Here is a 15983-nt window from a genome sequence, read left to right as displayed (position 1 = left end):
TGCGGCAGTCAGGTGCAGATGGAGTCTCCTGGGCACCTCCCCTCCCCAAGCAACTGGCCAAAGGGGAAAGAAAACAAGACTCGCAAGAAAGTTTCTAAAGGATCTGGCCAGAAATGACATATCACTTCCTCTTACATCCCATTGGCCACGTCAGTCACATGGCTGTGCCTGACTGCAAGGGATGCTGGGAAATGTAGTCCAGCCATGTGGCCGTCCTTCCTCCTTCCAGGAGGAAGAAGGGAAAGAGTCTGATGGAAAATGAGCCAGTCCGTGCCACGGTATTATTACGATCGTCCTAATCGTTTCTGTTATTATTGAGACCTAGCAGCTTCCAGAACATATTTCTGCTTCGGTGTTCTCTCTCAGTTCGATTCTATCCCCAGGGTCAGCAGAGTGATTTTCAAACCTGTTTTCTCAGATCCTCGCTCTCTATCCTATCTCCAGAGAAAAGCGCTCCGGACGTTTCCCCATAAGCCATAGGGTCAAGCCCGGTGCCCTTGGCCTAGCATTGCCAGAATTCAAAATGTTAAGCAAGCAGCGGGATGTGGGCATGTGTGGCAATGAACCTTGAAGGTCATCCGTATTTCAGGACCTGGTGGGGGAGGGGGGGAGTATCTTCCTGGCAGGGTTGGAAGGCTTCCTGCAAGAGGAGGCATCCATGCTGAGGCTCTGAAGGAAGCAGACGCCAAAAATCCAAAATGCTAGGAGCAGGAGAAGAATGAGGAGGGTGTGGCATCAGGCGAGTCAAGGGGACAGGATGTCTGGGGAAAGAGGAACGGTCCCCTATAAGGAATGCCGGAGAGAGAGTAGAAAGATAGCAGGGGTGGGGGTGCAGTGGGAAAGCTCCTCTCTGCAGAACAATGCAGGTAGCAGATATGGAAGGAATCCCCGAGATAGAGAAGTCATCATTTTGCACCCACCAGGGTGGGAAGTGATCCATGCAAGGGGCGTTCCATGGATGCAAAAGTATTGGGTGGAGAGCTGTAAGGGAAAAGGGCGTCACACAGGCTCAGAGCATGCTTCCCGCAGATTGCTTGTCACTTACAAAGGGGAACAGACATCTGTAATAGAAAGATCTGGTCGACACGCCCAGAACCAAGCCATCAAGGTTCACGTCATCACCGCTAAGGTGACAAACCAGCATCGTGTGCCTCCTGGTGCCATGCACTGGGGAGGGCACAGTATCGCGTCTGAATGCTCACTGCCAGAAATGCATAGTCTCAATCTAGTCCTGAGGGCCCGTCGGGCTGTGGGAGATCCGGCAAGACAGCCGGCCCAGGGCTCTGAACCATGAGACGTGAGACACACAAAAAAGGCTGGGGGATGCACTAGGTTAAAAAAGAGAGGAAATAGGCCTAATAAGAAAATGCAACATGTGATCCCCACGGGAGCGTGTGTCCGTCTCCCACCGCCTTGCTTCCCCCTTCAAAATCACAACTATAAAAGATATATTGGGGGGCTGGCCTGGTGGCATGGTGGTTAAGTTCGCACGTTCCACCTCGGTGGCCCGGGGTTCACGGGTTTGGATCCCAGGCACGGACCTACATACCGTTCATCAAGCCGTGCTGTGCTGGGGTCCCACATATAAAACAGAAAGATGGGCCCAGATGTGAGCTCAGGGATGATATTTCTCACCCCTCCCCAAAAAAAGATATATTGGGTGAGAATGTCATGTAATGCAGCTGCTGTAGAAATCACTAGAGCAATTTCTTAAAAAATTAAACTTAGAATTGCCATGTGGTCCAGCGTTCAACTTCTGGGTATATACACAAAAGAACTGAGAGAGGGGCTCCAAGAAATATTTATTTGTACACCCCTGTTCATGGTGGCATTTTTCACAATAGCCAAAAGATGGGAACAACTTGAATGCCTATTGATGGATGAATGGGTAAACACAATGGGGTCTGCCCAGACACTGGAATATTACGCAGTCATGAAAAGGAAGGAGATCCTGACATCTGCTCCGATGTGGATGGACCTGGAGGACGTGATGCTCAGGGACGTGAGCCAGACACAGAGGGACACACACTGTGTGGTCCACTCACAGGAGGTCCCCAGAGGAGCCACATCCACAGACACAGAAAGTGGATGGGGGGCCAGGGGCTGGGGGAGGGGTGGGAGTCAGTGTTTCATGGGGACAGAGCTGCAGTTTGGGGAGATGGAAAGTTCTGGAAACGGATGGAGGGGATGGTGGCACAACCGTGTGAATGTGCTTCATGCCACTGAGCTGGGCACTCAAAATGGTTACGATGGTGAATTTCATGTGATGTCTATTTTATGACAATAAAAAAGATGCAGGAGACCGTGGGGCCATTTGAATAAGTGGCATCTATATGGGTGACGGTGTCGCCTCTGTGGAACCTGAGAGCGATCGCAGTACCGTGGTCGCTTAGGAGAAGCTGCGAATTCTCAGGATGTGGGGTGGAGCGTGAGGCAAAAGGATGAAGTGAGATGATGCTCCAGCTTCAGAATCCTTTGGGGGAGAGAGAAGGAGGGAAAGGGCAGAGACGACCCGTGTCCACGCTCGGAGACCGCGGGGCAAGAGTCCCCGTCTGTTCCGTCACTCTTGCAACTCTTTCCTGTCGAACTGGAATTTTTCCGAATAAAAAGTCTAAGAAGATGCAGTAAAGACAAGGGCGGTGAGGCGACCATCGGCACGGTGACACGGAGGTCGCTGGGGCCTCGTTGGCGAGCTGCTGGGGTGGCGGGAGAAGCCGGTGGGAGGGACCCAGGGGCCACAAGGCGTCAGCAGCGTCTGGCCGGCGCTTGCTGGGTTCCGGGGCTCTGAATGTGGCGTGTGTTCTTACTCTTTTAGTTTCCTCCAAACCCTAGGGGTGAATGCTATCGTTATGTCCATGTTACAGAGGGGGAAACTGAGGCTCAGAGAGGCGGAATCTCTTGTCCCAAAGCTGAAGGAAGTAGGGATAATATAGTGAGGCAGAATAACCCAAGAATGAATCTCAGTCACTGCTCCGAAGGTGCCCCCTCTCCGGCCTCCGACATCCCACCTGGGAGGGGCCGTCGCCAGCTGGCTTACAACCCACTTCTGGGTTCTTGAAACCGGGCTTCCCACCCTGCAAGATGAGCGCATTCCTGAACACTGTTGTTATTTATTCATTCAACAAACACTCAGGAGCTGAGGCAGTGCTGGGGCCCCGTGGAGGACTCTGCTGTGGTTCCCCTCACCTTAGTTGCCCCCCAGGCATAAAGCAGAGTTGGACACAGGCCTTTGCGGGGTGTGTGGTCAGGACTAGACGGAGGAAAGGACTGGGGAGCTCAGTGGAGAGTGAGAGGCAAGCCTGGAAGGCTTCCTGGAGGAGGTGGCATCAGCTCTGCAGCTTTGAAGAACATAGCCCTCTTGGACTGAGTTCTGGGGATGGGGGGTGGCCTCTGGAGCCTCAAGGATGCCCAGGCTGGGGCTGAGGACATTGGGGCAAGCAAGACCACCCCCATGTCCCCCCTCCCTGCCAATTAAAAGCCTTTTTGCGAGTTTCCGGGAAGCGGGGCAGCCAGAGGACGCCACCCCAGGAAGGTCACATCCCCAAGCCAGCAGGGGCACACCCCCATGCTGGCCCAGCAGCAGCCCCATCCAGGGAGCCTGGACTCCCATCCCACAAGCTCTTTTGGAGACCCCCCCCCAAAACATGGCCAAAAGTGAAGGGCTTCTCCTATGAAAAAAATAATCATAATTAGAAAAGAAATCATTAAATCTGTGCATCCTATACGCCCCACCTTCCCACAAAAAAAAGTTTGATGTAAAACAGTGTCTCAGTTGGCACTACTCTGGCTTGTCTTCTGGAATCTTCCGGAACCTTCTGGAATCATTCAAGTGCACATGTCCACCATCTGCGCACTGACAGAGGGCCTGCAGCCTGGGTGAGGCAGGTTGGGTTTTTTGCACCCTGCTGAGGCCTGGAGAAACTGTCAGAGTTATTAGCCCAGGAAGATGCTCTGGGGACCATGCCTTCATTCCTGACCACGCGGGGCCCTGTGGGCCCCAACACGGGCTGTGGGGACCCCGTGGACATCTTAAGTCGAGGAACGAGGTGGCCTCATTTGTGACGGGCGTCTTCTTGTTGCTCGGGAATTGGGTTGCCAGATAAAACACAGGACCCCCAGTTAAACTGGAACGTCACGTAAACGAGGAATGATTTTTTTAAGTATAAGTATAGCCCAAAGATGGCGTGGGATATACTTATGCTAAAAAAAAAATTGTCGTTCTTCTGAAATTCCAATTTAACTGGGCATTCTGGATTTTTATTTTCAGGGAGGACAGATTGTGGGGGACCAGGGCCAGGAGCCGGGATACCCGGGTTCAGGTGACCGCGCTGCTCCGGTGTCCCATGATGATGGATGGGACCAGGTGGAAGCAGAGGAGGGGAGAGAAATGGGAGGATTTGGGGTGGATTGGGGAGAAGGAGTCCCCGTGGCTTGTTGATGGACTGGACGTGGGCGGAGGTGTGGCCCGGTTACCTGAGGGAGGTGGGGCAGACCGTGGAGGGCTGTGAGGGCAGGACGGACCTGGGTCAGAGGCTACAGACGCAGCCCAGGGGCTCAGCAACTACCTGCCCCCGTGAATTGCCCCAGCCCCGGGTCTGTCCCCCTCGGCACAGCTGACGTGGGGACCGAGTCACTGTCTGTGGACCGTCCTGAGTGCCGCGGGGGCTGAGCAGCATCCCTGGCCATTCAGTGAATTTTCTTGGGATCAGAGACATGGATGCCCACGTGGCCGGGACTCGGGGGGGGGGGGCACCCAGACTCGTCCGAAGGCCATCTGTGCCCGACCAAGAAAGGGCAGCCGGTAGCATCTGATAAAGCTTTTAATATTTAGAAGTTTGGGCTTTTAATTCTGGTGCTCCGGGCTCTCGGGTACCACGCCCGCCTCCGGGAGCTGGCAGCTGCTCGAGTCCCGGGGGGCGCTGGTGATGATGATGGGCACAGTGACCTTCACGCTGCTCAGCGACCAGGGCAGGTGGACGGTGCCCACCAGCTCGTAGTGGGTGGTCATGATCCCGCCGTCCCGCGCGCCCCCGCTCACGGACAGCAGGAGCGGGAGGTTGAAGGCGCCCACAATCTTGGTGGTGGCGAAGGGCGCGATGGGGGTGTTGGCCTCCTGTCGCAACAGCTCGCTGCTGTCCACGCGCAGGCGCCGCTCCGCCTTGGGCGTGAAGCCCTCGTACTGGACGTGGCCGTACAGGGCAACGATGACCGTCTTGATGCACTTGCTGGTCTGGTTGTTGATCTCGGTGGTGAAGGTGACCTTCTCGCCCGGCACGAAGCTGTTCTTCTCCATCTGGATTTGGAGCGAGATGGTGCCCTGGCTGCAGCAATTGTAGGAGACCTTTCTCTCCGCCTCCACCAACAGAGGGTTCTAGAAGAATGAGTGGGGATGGACAACCATGAGCAATCGAGGCCACTTGCCTGCCTGACATTCCACCATTAGAGCAGCCTTGAGCCTTAGGGGACTGTCCTGATAAGAGACACTGACATGCCGTCTGGAGCCGTGGGGATTTTGCAGCCAAAAGCCTGGAGTGTGCCATCCCCCAGCTTCCTCTAAGCAAAGCCATTTGCCACGCTGAGTATCACTTCCTTATCTGCCAAACAGGCCTAAGAAATCCACAAGACCCTCGCTTCATCTCCACCTCGGTGACTCAATTGCTGTGTGACCTTGAACAAGCCGCTTGACTTCTCTGAGCCTTGGTTTTCTGGAAGACAGGGAATGTCTTACAGTCTTAAGTCCCCGACCTAGGGCTTGCCCAAGGAGTTCAGACTTGAGGAGAAGATATGATGGGGTCTGAATCGGGGAAAGAAAACTGTGGAGTTGAAATTATGTCACCTGTTTGAAGAAGTGCCTTACAAAGCAGCTATTCCGACAGCCGGTCAGCGGCCGGATTGCCAATAAAGCCACATGTACATTATGTTTAATGTGTGGCTTGGGTAACATTTTGCTTTTTGGGAGTTTAGAAGGATTCATTCCCTACTTTTTCTGAGTTCTGGTATCTTCTTCTGGAGGAACTTGATACTTTTTACAAGAGTGTGTGTGTGTGTGTGTGTGTGTGTGTGTGTGTTCCCTTTGTACCAAAAAACAGGAAGAGAGAGAGTATAGTGTAACAAATATTTCCAAACTCCCCTCCCACACCCCCGTCCACATCAAGTGGGTAACCTGAAATTGGCCAAAATGGGGGTATTTCCGCCATGGAAATTGGCAAATGGCACCAGAGCCGGTTGTTAGGTTTCCCAGCACAGCACTGCCCGGTCCTACTATGTGCTTTATTTCTCGCCATTCAGGATTTGCCCCGATTTGCCTCAGATCTCGGCTCCTCTGAGAAAAAACACGTCCAGGTTGTACAACCGTTTGAATGGACCTAACGCTCCTGAACCAGACGCTAAAAAATGGTTACAAGGGTCAATTTTGTTAGGTGTGTTTTTCCACCATTGAAAATACAAATAAATAAAATAGCAGAGATGGAGCAGAACCTCCTGTGTCCCCCGGAGGCCGTTTGCTCTCCTCCCTCCTCAGCGGTGACCGTTGTGCTGAATTTGGGGTTCCTGTGCATTTTTTAAAGGCTCTTTAACGTGCTTAGGAATGCAACTCAGGCATGAAAACCCCGCAAGCTAATGTATAACTTGGTGCGTTATCAGAAGGGTGCCTCCCGTGACTTCCACCCAAGGCAGGAAGTAGAAATTCACCAGTTTCGCCCCCAAAGTCCGTCACGCGTGCCCAGCCCCTCCTCGACAACGACAAATATCCCGAATTTTATGGTCATCTCTTTCTCGTAGCTCACACATTGATTCTCATACTACCTACATGGAGGGACCTACGCGAGATATACTGTTCTAGAAAAAATTGTGTAAAGAATAATAGAAACAAGCCCAAACGTATCTTCTAACCAGTTTAAGAAATAAAATACTGGGGCCGGTCCGGTGGTGCCGTGGTTAAGTTCGCACGTTCTGCTTTGGCGGCCCTGGGTTCGAGGGTTCAAATCCTGGGCTCGGACCTATGTACTCATCAAGCCATGCTGTGGTGGCGACCCACATACAAAATAGAGGGAGATTGGCACGGATGTCAGCTCAGGGCCAGTCTTCCTCACCAAAAAAAAAAAAAGAAAGAAAAAAAAGAAAGAAAACATTGCCAATTCTGACTGAAATCTCGTGGGTTCTGTGCGCTTTCAGTCTGGGCTCCCTCTCCTACTCGGCACAGCCGGCCGTCACCTGAATTGGGCATTTGTAATCCTCACGTGAATTTTTATAATATCTAGGGATCCCTCTATTCATGGTAGAAATATATAGCATTGTATTCCATGTTTTAATCCTTTGAAGAAATCAGGCTGCAGATATTCTCCAGCAACTTGCTATTTTTGCTCAACGTTCTGTTTGCAACACATTCGTGCGGGTGCCTGTCACTGTCATTCATTTGTTTTCACGAGGGCAACTGAGTGTGTTGGAAAATAACCTGTTTACTCATCTCCCCCATGATGGACGTTTACGTTGTTGCCACGTGTTTGATATTTTCAGAAGGGGCATCCTGAAGACGTTTTTCTTGGGCTGACACCCGAGAGTTGCCTGGGGCCTGAGTTGGCCAACTTTTTCTGCGATGGGCCTGATAATAAATATTTTAGGCTTTGCAGGACCCATAAGGCATTTGTCATATGTGGTTCCTTTTTTTTTTTTTCTTTGAGGAAGATTGGCCCTGAGCTCACATCTGCTAACATCTGCCGCCAATCCTCCTCTTTTTGCTGAGGAAGACTGGCCCTGAGCTCACATCTGTGCCCATCTTCCTCTACTTTATATGTGGGACGCCTACCACAGCATGGCGTGCCAAGCGGTGTCATGTCCGCACCCGGGATCCAAACCGGCGAACCCGGGGCTGCCAAAGCAGAACGTGTGTGCTTAACCACTGCGCCACCAGGCTGGCCCCTATGATTCCTTTTTTTTTTTTAACCACAACTCACAGTTAAAACACAGATTTTATTATTGTGGCAAAGCACACAAATCTCTACGTCTATCTGCGTCTAGATATAAATGTAGATATCCAACTGCTGATATTTCTGATTCTGTTTAGTCTATTCACTTAAAAAATGTTGACTGTGACCCTCTGAATTTAGTTTTCTGTTATTTCTAGTTTATTCTATCCTATTATTTAGTTTTATAGAAAACTAAAATTTTATTATTTAATTTTTTTTTTTTTTTTTTGGTGAGGAAGATTGGCCCTAAGCTTTCTATGCCAATCTTCCTCTACTTTGTATGTGGGTCGCCACCACAGCGTGGCTTGATGCATGGTGTAGGTCTGTGCCCGGCATCAGAACCCTTGAACCCCAGGCCACTGAAGCAGAGCGCGCCGGACTTAACCACTAGGCCGTAGGCCAGCCCCAAACTGAAATTTTGTAACCTACCAAATTAATTTTTTTCTGGTAAATTCTATTCTATTCTATGTATTTAATACTACTCTATTTTGTCCTAAACATTGATTTTATAAAAATAAAGTTCATGGCAACCCACTAAATGGATATTTTCTGACATATTCTATTCTCTCATTTTAAAAAGTTGACCGCAACCCGCCAAACTGATTTTGCCTGCTATTTCCCATTCTACTTATTTGAATCTCTGTTCTGATTTCTTATTTTATTTTTTAAAAAATGCAACCTATGAAACTGATTTCTTTCTATTTTCTATTTTGGTCTTGCCTGTTCTCTCATTTGGTAAAAAAAGAAAAGAAAAGAAAAGAAAAAATGTGTTGTAACCCGCTAAATTGATTTTGCAACCCGCAAAGGGGTCGTGACCCCAGGTTTGAAAAACGCTGCTCCAGGTGGGCTGTCTGGCCCCTCAGAGACCTGGGGCCGACCCCAGACCCTTGGCGACCTCCTCACCTCCGCCCTTTGCCCCTGGGGCCTGCCTCCCGAGGCCTCCCTGCTTCCCCTCTCGGGTCAGGCCCTTTCATTGGAAATCCCTCCAGTCTTATTCGCAAATTCGTCGCATGCGTTAGGACCCCACAGCTATTAAGGATCTCGGTGCCCTAACTCACGGCTGGGCCTGTCGTTCTGTCCTGGTCCTGGAGGAGATGCCAAGAGGAACCAGGGGTGGCCAAGGGCCCCCAATTCCTGAGAATGTCGGGGTGCAAACTCAACCTTGGATTTATGTCCTGGATCTGGGAGTTTTCTGGACCCCACACAGTCCTCTGGCTTATTTGCAATTTTGGAGGAGTTCCGTCATTCAGTCGATTTGCACGCACTTGGTGCCAAGTGCAAGGAGAAGCCGCAGCAGTGGGGACCTGCCAAGCGTCTGTCCTGGTCGGGGAGACGGATGCATCCACGAGATGCAGACAAGGAACCAGGGCGTTTCCAACAGGGATGGAGAAGAGGCTGTGGCGGGACCCAGAATGGGGCGCTCAGGGGGTCTGGGTGGGGGGCTCCCTGAGCGTCAATGGTCAGGCAAGGTCTTGGGGACAAGTTCGTCTCCCGAACGGTCCCCACTGCTGGAAGGAAGGCGGGATGGGCCACGTCGTTCAAAACCCCAAAGGTACAAAGAGGCGGGGGGGGGGGATGTGGAGAAATCGGGACCCCCACGCACGGCTGGAGGGGATGGGAAAGCGGGCGGCCACCACGGAAAACGGCCTGGCGGGTCCTCAAGAGGGGAAACAGTTACCATCCAACCCGGCAATTCCATTCCTGGGCGTCTAGTCGAGAGAAATGGAAAACACGTCCCCACAAAGCGTTCGTCACCAGGAAATGGAAACAACCCCAATGCCCATCAGTGGATGATGGATTCACACACACGTGTCCACCCTACACGCCGGAATATTACGCAGCCGTGAAGAGGAGCGAGGCCCTGACACAGCTGCACGTGGACGGACCTGCACACACGACGCTCAGGGAGAGAAGCAGACACAGAAGGACACACGGCGTGTGACCCCCATGGGCGGGAAACGTCCAGAACAGGCCGATCCACAGACAGAGAGCGGGCTCGTGGGGGCCAGGGGCTGGGGGTGCGGGTGTGGGTGACTGCTGATGGGGACGGGCCTTCTTTTCAGGTTCACGGAATGTTCTAGAACTAGACAGAGAGGATGGTTGTGCCACTACGGGAATGTACCCAAACCCACTGAACTGCCACTTTCAGTGGATGAATTATAAGGTACATGAATTATATCTCAATCAGGCTGTTAAAAAAAGAAAACTGCAAGGGGAAGCGTTTGGCCGACCACCCCCCGCCCCGGGGACGGCGTCCGTTGCCCGTTTCTCTGGTCTCCCTCCGGGGACGTCTGTCGCACCTGCGAGGAAGTGCGTTTCTTGTTTTTATCACCAACGTGCCAAACTAGACCTGCTGCTCTGAACTTGGCTGCATTCGCGCCACCTGGTACCTAGGAGATCCCGACAGGGCGAGCCCCTCCGTCTGTCTGTCCGTCTGTCTGTCTGTCATGTATTTACAGAACATTCCTTTGATGCCATCCTCCTACTTGAATCCCCTTAGCGATGAACATTTAGGTGGATTCCGGTGTTTTGCCACCACAAACGGTGCTGCCAGAGGTCACCTCACACACGTGAAGGGATATCAGGAGGAGAAGTTTCTAGAAGGGAAACGGCTGGGCAAAGCGCATGCTCATTTGAATCTGGATAGGTGCGGCCGAAGATGTGGCTTTTGAGTAAAGGTGGGAAGGGTGAGGAGCAAGGATAGGAAGGTTGTATGTAGTGTTCCAGGCAGAGGCACGGCCCGTGCAAAGGCCCTGGGGCAGGCCTGGGTCTGGCATGTGGGAGGAACAGCGAGGAGGCCCGTGTGGCTGGAGCAGAGGGAGGAGGGAGGGCAGGGAAGGACCGGGGCAGGTCGTGCGGGGCCTGGGGGGGCAGTGGGAAGGACTCCAGCCTTTACCCTGTGGGCAGAGGAAGGTCATCACCTGTCTCCCTCTGGCTACTCTGAGGTCAAGACTTAGGGGTCAAGAGTCTACCTTTACTTGGACCAGAGCAGTGGCCTCTGCCCTCCTCCCCCAGCTCCTGCCCTCCCCCTGCCCCCCATGGTCTATCCACCCCAAAGCAGCCAGAGGGAGTCAGGCACCCAGAGAGGGGACAGAGCCAGCTCGGGGTCACACAGCACGTAGCGGGCCAGGCCAGCCTTGAGTTGGTCTGCTCCTCTCAGGGCTGACCCACCCCTCCCAGCCTCTCCCCATCCTGGGACCCTCCTGGACTGTCCCCTGCGGCTGGCCAGGCCAGCAACGATCCTTGTGATGCAGATAAGAACACCGACGGTGGCAGCAGCGACAAGGTTTACGGGTGACGCCCAGGCACTGGGCGAAGCCGAGGCCCGGCATTACCTCCTCTCACTGCTCCTTCCACGACCCAGGAGGCCGGCACTGTCTCCATGCCCATTTTACAGACCAGGAAATGGGGGCCCAGAGAGGGAATGCCACTTGCGGAGGGTCACACAGCAGGTGGGTGGGGGGCACTGAGATTATAACCTGCGCCTCGGAAATGAAAAGGCCAGCCCCCTCTGCCACCACGTTTCTGATAACAAATGAGTCCCCCGGGGGAGGTGAAGCGACTTTGGCCAACGTTGCTCCACCCGCCCCAACTTCCGCCTTTGCACCTGGCCTCCAGAAGCCAGCCAGAAAACCTCCGCAGGGCCCTTCCTTCCCGCGGGACCGAGGCCGCCCCCTCTCCTGGCTTTGTGGGGTGGGGAGGTGCAGGGGGGCACCAACTCCATTGTCTGGGGGCTCAAAGGCCCCCCGAGAGTCACAGCATCCTGGCCTCTCTCTCGCTCCGGGGGTCACAGTGGACCTCTGCTCGGGCTTGACTGACTGCGGGGTCAAGGGCATTCAGGGCCAGATTGTTCTTTGCAGGGGGCCGTCCTGGGCGCTGTGGGGGCCTGAGCAGCATCTCTGGTCCCCACCCACCCACTCATGCAGGAGCTCCCCCCACAGTGCGACAGCCACCGATGTCCCCAGACGTCGCCCAGTGCATGACAGCCCCTGCCCTGCCTTCTGATGCCCCTGTATGGGGGCCTGGGGAGCCCCCAGCATGTCGCCTTCTGGGTCCCCTGCCCACCCCCTGCCCCCCTGCCTGCGGGGCCCAGCCCGGCCACGCTCCGCCCCCGTGGCTACCTGCGCCGGGCTCTCTTGGTGGCCATCCGAGGTCCCTTGAACCAACAGGTACATCCTCCTCTTGGCCAGGACGTGCTCCCGGCCCATGCAGGAGGCCTGTATGAAGTAGGAGACGTGGCCCGTTCTGCTGCTGAAGGTAGAAGGAAGCCTGGGAGGTAAGTTGAAATGGAAGTCAAAGATGTGGCTGCCTGCACTTAACCAATTATCTGAAAGCGAAACACACCAACGCCATCAGAAGGTTCTGGAAGCTTTTTTTGGGGGGTTCATTTTTTTTTTCTTTTCTTCCTCTTTATTTACTCTGTTGGCTGGGAGGTTTTACTAGACTCGGCCTGTCTGTCCCTGGCAGCTAGGCTGGACTCTGCATTCCGAGCGACCCGCACGGCCCCTGAAGGTCCATCGCACGTTCAGTCAACAAACACTTCCTGAGCGCCGACTGTGTGTCAGACGCTATTTTAGGCAGCGTTGACAGCAGCGAGCAGGGCAGGCAGAACTCGCTGGCCCACATACACTAGGTGCTTAATATTTGCTGATGGCCTGAGTGGCGACCGAGGACCGTGGAGGGATCCTGCCTCCCCCACTTCTGGGACCTCCAAGTTTTATTATTTTTTTTCTTGCATTTCTGCAAAACCCTCTCCTTATGGTGTTTTCCCCTCCTGACGGTCAGCTCGAGGACAGCAGGGACTGTGTTTTACTCAGTGATGCATCCCCAGCCCGTGACACAGTGTTGTACACAGAAGGTGCTTGATAAATGTTTCTGAAAGAAACGAAGGAACCCATCGAAGGCTTGGGCTGATGCTTTTGAGGGGAAATGCCTGGAAATGGGAAACAGTCCCCCTCCCCCGGATGCTGGGGGTGGTCCGTGGCGGGGGAGTGTTTTGGTTGAAAGAACCAACACTTATTAAGCACTTACTGTATACCCAGCCCTCTTCTAAGTCCTCCACATGCCATTCAATCATAGCATCCTCAACATAATCTCATGAAGTGGGATTTTTTTCCTGGTCCTGTTATCCCGACGGGTTAACGGGGACCCAGACGGGCGACATAATTGCTGAGTACTAAGCCCGGCATGTTGCTCTCCTCGCCCAGGGCTGCTCCGCCTCCCTTCACTCAGATCTGAGCTCTGAGCTCGGCGGTCGCGTCTTGGGAGAACCCTCCACGACGGCCCTATCTAAAATTTAAAAATCTAAAATTAAAGTCGGTTCGGGCCAGCCCTGGCCAAGTGTTCTGCGTGGCAGTGGAACCCCAGGACCAGCCCCCTGGACACATTTTGCAAAGGACGGGTCCTTCCTGACCGCTCAGGTCCCGTGATGTCTATCCAGACTTGGGGTCTGACGCTGGTGAAAGTGGGATTAATTCGCCTTCTGGCCTGGGCTTCTGTCTCCCGTCTCTTTCCCTGTGCTCACACGAGTCCTTATTTTGTCCCCTCGGGTCTCACTGCCAGAGGGAGATTTCATCCATAAAATTAAAAGAAAGATGTCTTATGGGCCTCCCAAAGGTGGACGTTGGCCCAAGCATAGAATTTTTCCAAGGGGACAGCTTTGAACCTTCATTCTGAATATCTGGCTTCCGCTCAGTTCCTTAGTCTTGTTATTTTCACGTTATGTGTATCTGATGGTCATTGTTCTGCACGGCTTCCCTTCTAGGTTTGTTGATCGACTAACAGATGTGTTTCCCTTCCAGACCCAGCTTCCTATCATGGCTAGGGTTGGCTGCCAGCCTCGCCCTTACCCTTCACGGGGAACGTCTTTGTCTTATGCACGTAGTCGGCCTTGTTGTTGCAAATAACATCTCTGCTGTAATCGCGGGAGGCCCCGGTTTCTTCCTTCCACTCCACGTAACCCCGTCCCACGAGCTCCACCTTCACGACGGGGTTCACCAGGGTGCTGTTCAGGGTTAGAACCACCTGCCCTTTGACGCTGGAGCCCGCCAGGTAGATGGCATCTTTGGGCAGCAGTAACTCAATCGACTTCACCACAGACATGGGGGGTCGGGGCGGGGGGAAACATTCTCCCCTCTCCCCCAGGCCACTGAGATCTCCTTGGTCACAGCGAGATCACCTGTCTGTGACATCAGCCAGCCAGGGTTCCGGGAAGGGGTCCCCCGCGGCCAGGAGGGGAGGCAAGGGTGATGTCTGGGGGGGCCGGATGGGAGCTCAGGATCCCCAAATTCCTCACTGGTTCGTGAAATGGGAGCCTGACTGCTTTTTCCTAGGAAATAACAATTAGGAGGTCCCCAGGCTCCCGGCCACGTCGGGGACACCTGTCCTCACACCTGGGGGTTGGGGGCCCGGAAGGGAAGAATTTTTCCAACCGCTCTGGCGAGGCTGGCATCACGGGCTCCATTTACAGATCGAGAGGCAGGGGGAGGGAGACCAGAGGCGTTTTCTGCTCCATCGACGGCCCCCCAAGACGGTATGCGCACCCCACGGGGCCCACATACCGGTTTGGGGTCACACGCAGACGGACAATCATTGTCATTTTAATGGCTCTATATTTACACCAGTCCGTGTTAGAAAAAGCTCACGGAGATTCTGGACGTGAAATCGAGTGTGTTCTCAAGATGCGGGGAGCACTGTGCGCGAGCCACCTAAACGCGGACCCCGCCGTGAAGCGCCATCTTCCTGCACGACTGACCTTTCTCCTGACCCTGCGTCTCCTCATTGGACGGGAAGTCCCTCCAGGGTGGGACTTAGTCTCAGGAAGGTCTGCTTCCGCCGGTGTCTGCCAGACCCAGGGCATGGTTTGGATGAGGCAGGTTAATAAAAGTTTGTTGAGTGACTTAATGACCTTCGAGAGCACGCGTCGTGTTGCAAAAGGGAAACCAAGACCCTTCGCTCTCTAGGCGTTATTCCCCGCTACGGCCCAAGGGGGAGGGACACTGAAGAAGAAGAGGGGCTAGGAAGTGTCCATTCTCCCGATTCTGGCAGACCTCATTCATTGTCTCTATCGGTTCTTGCTTCATTTTATGTGATATCTTTCGTGCCCAACAGTATCTCGTCTCCCTAACTGGTTTGTTAGCTTCTTTCGGAGATGTCTGCCATGGTCTCTTATTCACGTTCAATTAACCAAAGCAACCTCTCTGACTTTCTCGAAACGACTAGAGAAATGAGGCCCCCAAGATCTTTTCTGCAAGGAAAGCCAGACCCTCCCTCTACGTTTCTTCAGACATCCCAGGAGCCTGCGCAATGATGCCCTGCGGCGAACAATGTATTCCCTCTGTGGGCATGTTGAGTTTTTGCAACAGCAGGCACACACAGATGAAATGCCTTGACCAGGAACAGGCCGGCTTCCTGCGGCTGGTGGTGTCAACTGGAAAGATCTCCTTTTCCCCTTTAAACTCCTGTAGGCCTGGTTGACACCTGCCCACCCCCATGACGTGGTCGCTGTGTGGCTGAGGGCTGAGCATCCAGAAACGCATTTGGCGGCACAGATGGAGTCTGGAAGCTGGCTGTCACCACGCCAACCTCTGCCCTGTGGTCACATCTCCCTCTCTGCCTCTGCCCCTCTCTTTCGCTTATTAGGATCCCTGGGGTGACACTGGGCCAGCCCCGATAATCCGGGGTCATCTCGCCATCTCAAAACCTTTAATGTTGTCTGCAAAGTCCCTTTTGCCACAGAAGGGACCACATTCATAGGTTCCAGGGAGTAGGATCTGGACACCTTTGGGGGACCATTCTTCTGCCATCTGGGGAACAAAAGGAGAACTGCCAGTGCCAAGACAGAAGGGACTCTGTGCCAGAGGAAACTTGTAAAAACATAAATTGGAGCTCATTATTTTTCTGCTCACAGCTCTGCCATGCTGCTCACTGCTCTCAAGAGAAAGACCAAAGTTCTCTTGGTGGCCTGTGAGTTCTGACACGACACCCCTCAGACCTCGTCCCCTCCCCTTCTCGCCTTTG

At 53.6% G+C, this 15983-nt stretch overlaps 1 protein-coding gene across 1 annotated transcript; it reads right to left on the bottom strand.

The window, feature by feature from the left end:
- Positions 1-4783: 4783 nt before the first annotated feature.
- ARRDC5 (arrestin domain containing 5) lies at positions 4784-14109 on the bottom strand. Its single transcript, XM_046637857.1, has 3 exons — positions 13814-14109; positions 12086-12291; positions 4784-5371 (listed from the first exon to the last, which is right to left on the bottom strand). The coding sequence occupies exons 1-3, from the start codon at positions 14064-14066 to the stop codon at positions 4844-4846; spliced, it is 987 nt and encodes a 328-aa protein (XP_046493813.1). The 5' UTR covers positions 14067-14109; the 3' UTR covers positions 4784-4843.
- Between the last annotated feature and the right edge of the window lie 1874 nt (positions 14110-15983).

Source organism: Equus quagga, chromosome 14 (genome assembly GCF_021613505.1).
Source record: "Equus quagga isolate Etosha38 chromosome 14, UCLA_HA_Equagga_1.0, whole genome shotgun sequence".
Taxonomy (NCBI): domain Eukaryota; kingdom Metazoa; phylum Chordata; class Mammalia; order Perissodactyla; family Equidae; genus Equus; species Equus quagga.
Note: the sequence above shows the minus strand (reverse complement) of the source record. Positions and strands in the feature narration are given on the sequence as shown.

Excerpts from the sequence above, each read along its gene's own strand:
- ARRDC5 (XM_046637857.1), bottom strand. The coding sequence starts at position 14,066 with ATGTCTGTGGTGAAGTCGATTGAGTTACTGCTGCCCAAAGATGCCATC. Across the intron at positions 12,292-13,813 it reads AAAGACGTTCCCCGTGAAGG|ATAATTGGTTAAGTGCAGGC; the intron begins GTAAGGGCGAGG and ends TTTCGCTTTCAG. Across the intron at positions 5,372-12,085 it reads ACCAAGAGAGCCCGGCGCAG|AACCCTCTGTTGGTGGAGGC; the intron begins GTAGCCACGGGG and ends TCATTCTTCTAG.